At 33.3% G+C, this 4,219-nt stretch overlaps 1 protein-coding gene across 1 annotated transcript; it reads right to left on the bottom strand.

The window, feature by feature from the left end:
• On the bottom strand, positions 1 to 3,512 carry LOC107843874 (two-component response regulator ORR9). Its single transcript, XM_016688281.2, has 5 exons — positions 3,128 to 3,512; positions 2,070 to 2,179; positions 1,658 to 1,735; positions 1,006 to 1,076; positions 1 to 739 (listed from the first exon to the last, which is right to left on the bottom strand). The coding sequence occupies exons 1-5, from the start codon at positions 3,231 to 3,233 to the stop codon at positions 406 to 408; spliced, it is 699 nt and encodes a 232-aa protein (XP_016543767.1). The 5' UTR covers positions 3,234 to 3,512; the 3' UTR covers positions 1 to 405.
• Positions 3,513 to 4,219: the final 707 nt, after the last annotated feature.

A 4,219-nucleotide genomic window follows, 5' to 3' on the forward strand; every position in this document is an offset into this window, starting at 1 on the left:
GTTAAATGCTTGTCTATTTATTAAGAAGTAAATTTCATCACATTTCTATCTACATTGACAATATTGTTCCCCTCTTACATTAGCAAAACAAAACTGAATGTTACAGTCCAAGCTTATGGCACGTATTATCTGCTTTGGTCCAATATATCATCTTGCCTAAGAACGCGCACACCATGTAAAGGTGTCATATACATCCCTTCTTCTTCGGAAGCTTGTCAACCTAGAACTTTATCGGTCCTTCTCTTTGACCGCTCTCCGTCATGAAGGTCACATCATCTTATAAAGATGGATGATTTTCTATCCCCCCCCCCCCCCACACACACACACACCCCTCTTCTACATATTCTTCATTAGGATTCATCTGAAGTAATTTCCAAAAAAGTTTTAACGCATTTGCAACAGACTTTAGACTGCTGTGAGGCTACTGAATCTTGGTCTTGTTCTATCTGGTGATAGATTTTCTTCTATGGACTTTCTCTTGTTGTTGTTGTTGTTACTATTGGTTTGTGATTGTTGTTCTTGTTGTTGTTCTAATGTGTTGTCTGATTCTGACCCTTCTGGTGGAACAACATGTGCAATGTCTATTGATTCTTGTTTTTCTTGTGTGACAATTATCTCAGGTTGTTGTTGTTGTTTGTTGTTTTTACATTTGGTTTTCATCATATGGGGTTTGAGTTTGTTAACATCTGATAATCTCACTGGCTTCAAGAAAAATTCTTCTGCTCCGTCTTCTAAACATCTGTAAAAATCAATATACAATTGAATTAGTTCACCTCGGAGCAACGGTAAAGTTCTCTTCGAGTGAGCTATAAGCCATGTATTATAGCCGTGGAAACAGCTATTAATGCTTACATTACTGTAGGTTGTCTACATCACACCCCTTGAGTGCAGCCTATAGGTCACGACAACTGTAAAGTTGTCTTACTGTGACTTATAGGTCGAGGGTTCAAGCCGTGAAAGCAGTCACTAATGCTTGCATTACGATTTACGATAGACTGTTCTTACCTAGTGATTCTTGAAGGAACATTTTCTGATGACATTATGACTACAGGTATATTTCTCAGAGATGAAGATTCCTGTTTCAAAAGAAAGGAAAAAAAAAAATTAAAGTAAATAGAATGCAAGATGGAAGAACTAAATGATCGAAAAACTTATGACTTATGTTGTTCAGACTCTTCAAAAAAAGTCGATTTGGTATATGTAGTGCATTTTTGAATCAGACACGAATGCGATACAGTAATATTTTTGAAGAGTCACAACAATATATAGGTGAAAATGACAAGGCACATGCCCCTTTCAATATCATACAGGTATGCAATATTTTCTAATTAGATTCTCAAAATGATCTCAAAAATTGATAGGTAAGAAAAGGACCCCAAGTCCAAGTGGGAAAACCCCTTTAAGAAAAAAAGAAAAAAAATTAAATCTTTAATATGACACAAGCAACTTGACAGGCAAAATTTTGTTATCAAAGTATTTTCCAAGAAAGGAAAATGACAGAGAATTTGGAAAATATGTTCGGATCTTCTAAAAATAATGTATTTTTTAAAAATCTAATACAAGTGCAACAATATTTTTGAATGTATTTTTTAAAAACCTAATACGAGTATAGCAACATTTTTAAAGAGTCCGAGCAACTTAAAAAAGAAATACATACCTTAATTTTCTTTAGCAAATCATAGCCTGTCATCCCTGGCATACAATAATCTGTGATGATTAAATTAACTTCCACTTCCTGCAATTACACAGTAAACAAGATATAACTTTTTTCTGTTAAAATTTTCTAGGAAAATCAGTTAGAAAGTCAGAACAATATAGAAAAAGGGAAAAATAATTAAATTAGCACTCGCCTTACTTTATTTTTCAGTCCGTTTAACAAAAATATAGTATATCTTTTCCTTTTTGACAATTATTTAATTTTAACGTTCCATATAATATATTTAACATAGCCAGATTAAAAAACATTCTGATACATACAACATATTTTTAGTTTAATATCACGAGATTCAAAAGTATTTTATACTTTCTTAATTTTTGTGTTAAGTCAAAAACGAAACAAACCGATTTACCTGTTGATTGCTAGGAGAAACACAAGGCTGATTTGGGTGATTTTGGTCATCATGTTCTTCTTGTAAACCAAGAAATTCCAAAGCTTTACTTCCAGAATCCACAGTAGTAACTGTAATTAACAAAATACAAAATGCCCACAAAAAAAAAAAACAATCAATACCAATATGAAATAATAGTATTAGTAAACTATACCCATTAAAAGAAAAATCTTTTTCTTGTTCCAACACTTTGTTATCCAATACCTATATTGGATCCCGATTAATTCAGATTTAAGCGGTCTAAGACACTTTTTTTCCATTGAGGGTAGGAGAAGAGGGGCGGGATTACAAGGTGAGTGAATCGATCACTCACCAACAAGGCGAAAGTATAGCCAATCAACCGAGCTACTAAGATTCCCCTATCTTAGACGCATTGAAAGGGTGTTCATATCAAGATTCTGTATCAACCGAACTACTAAAATTTCCCGCCTAAGACTCACCGAAAGGGTGCCCATATCAAGATTCTTTATCAACCGAGCTACTAAGATTTCTTGTCTAAGACACATCGAAAGGGCGCCCAATCAAGATTCTTTATCAAATGAACTACTAAGATTTCCCGTCTAAGACACATCGAAAGGGTGCCCATAACAAGGTTGTTATCAACCGAGCTATTAAGATTTTCCGTCCAAGACACAATTGAATGGGTGCCCATATCAAGGTTCTTATCAACTGAGCTATTAAGATTTTCCGTCCAAGACACAATTGAAAGGGTGCCCATATCAAGATTCTTTATCAACTGAACCACTAAGATTTCCCGTCTAAGACACATCGAAAGGGTGCCCATATCAAGGTTCTTACCAACTGAGCTACTAAGATTTCCCGCCTAAGACACATCAAAAGGGTGCCCTATCAAGATATTTATCAACTGAGCTACTAAGATTTTCCGTCTAAGATATGCCATACATATCAAGATTCTTTTTTATACGCAAAGCTCAAACTCGAAACCTCTAACTAAATATATAGTATCTTATCCATCTCACCACAATTCTTGACGATAAAAACACAAAACAATAACTTACCTTGACATGAAGAAATTCTAAAAAGCCTTTCAATAAGCTTTCTATCTATTAAACTATCATCAACAGCTAAAACATGAAACTGTAAATCAGCAGCTGCCATTCCCATATTCTCAAAACTTCAACAAAATGTTTTAAGTTTTTTTTTTTTTTTTGTGTGTGTGTTTGTTCTTGTTGAGTTTTTGGAAGAAATAGTAATAAAACTCAACAAAATGAACAACCAATAAAGCAAAATCTGACCAAATGTAATAGGAAAGGCCAATGAAAATATAGAAAGTGGAATATATTTAAAAAAAAAAGATTTGGATTGCCAAAAAGATTACAAATCTAGAACATGGGGTTGGGTTGCTTTTATTATATTGTTTGATAATGATGATGATTCTTAGAGGTTGGGTGGGGTTTTTGCATGTATATAACACCAAAATAAAGAAAAATTATTGAGATATACTATGTATATACTCTTTATTTATATTATGTTTTTTGGAACCCCGTATAACCCGCAGCCATTACGATGGCTTTGTCCTTCGGATGAACACTTTGTGCTTACTGGGTAAACCTGTGTAATAGCGTGCAAACCACCCATAGAATGTAAACCGCAAACCACTCAGAGAATGTAAACCGCACTAGACAAACCCTGTACTACAAGCTCGACTCAGAAGACATTGAGGGGAGTCGAGCCCCGTGCGACCATTTTTAGTTATATCACACTAGCATATTTCAAGAATTCATATATTAAACTTTTCACTACTTGCCCTTCTTTCATTTTGCATGTTATTCGTGGCGTCTTAAATTATTTATCGCAATTCTTTTTTTTACATGATTCTTAAAAAATATTACTTCTTATATCTATTTTTATTTATTTATTATTGACTTGGCGCATACATTAATAAACAATAAAAAAATAGAGATAATTTTATTATATCACCATTTGATTATGAAAAGTTTAATTCCTTGAATGCATCATATTGGATAGTAGTATTTAATAACAACGATGAATGAACACAAAATAACAAATTATCTATTGATTTTCAAACTAAATAATAGTATTATACATCTATTTTTAGTATACTGACCCAGTAAACTGGACCATTTGAG

This window comes from Capsicum annuum, chromosome 10 (assembly GCF_002878395.1).
Source record: "Capsicum annuum cultivar UCD-10X-F1 chromosome 10, UCD10Xv1.1, whole genome shotgun sequence".
NCBI lineage: Eukaryota > Viridiplantae > Streptophyta > Magnoliopsida > Solanales > Solanaceae > Capsicum > Capsicum annuum.

Excerpts from the sequence above, each read along its gene's own strand:
- LOC107843874 (XM_016688281.2), bottom strand. The coding sequence starts at position 3,233 with ATGGGAATGGCAGCTGCTGATTTACAGTTTCATGTTTTAGCTGTTGAT. Across the intron at positions 1,077-1,657 it reads ATTTGCTAAAGAAAATTAAG|GAATCTTCATCTCTGAGAAA; the intron begins GTATGTATTTCT and ends CTTTTGAAACAG. Across the intron at positions 740-1,005 it reads GTTCCTTCAAGAATCACTAG|ATGTTTAGAAGACGGAGCAG; the intron begins GTAAGAACAGTC and ends TGATTTTTACAG.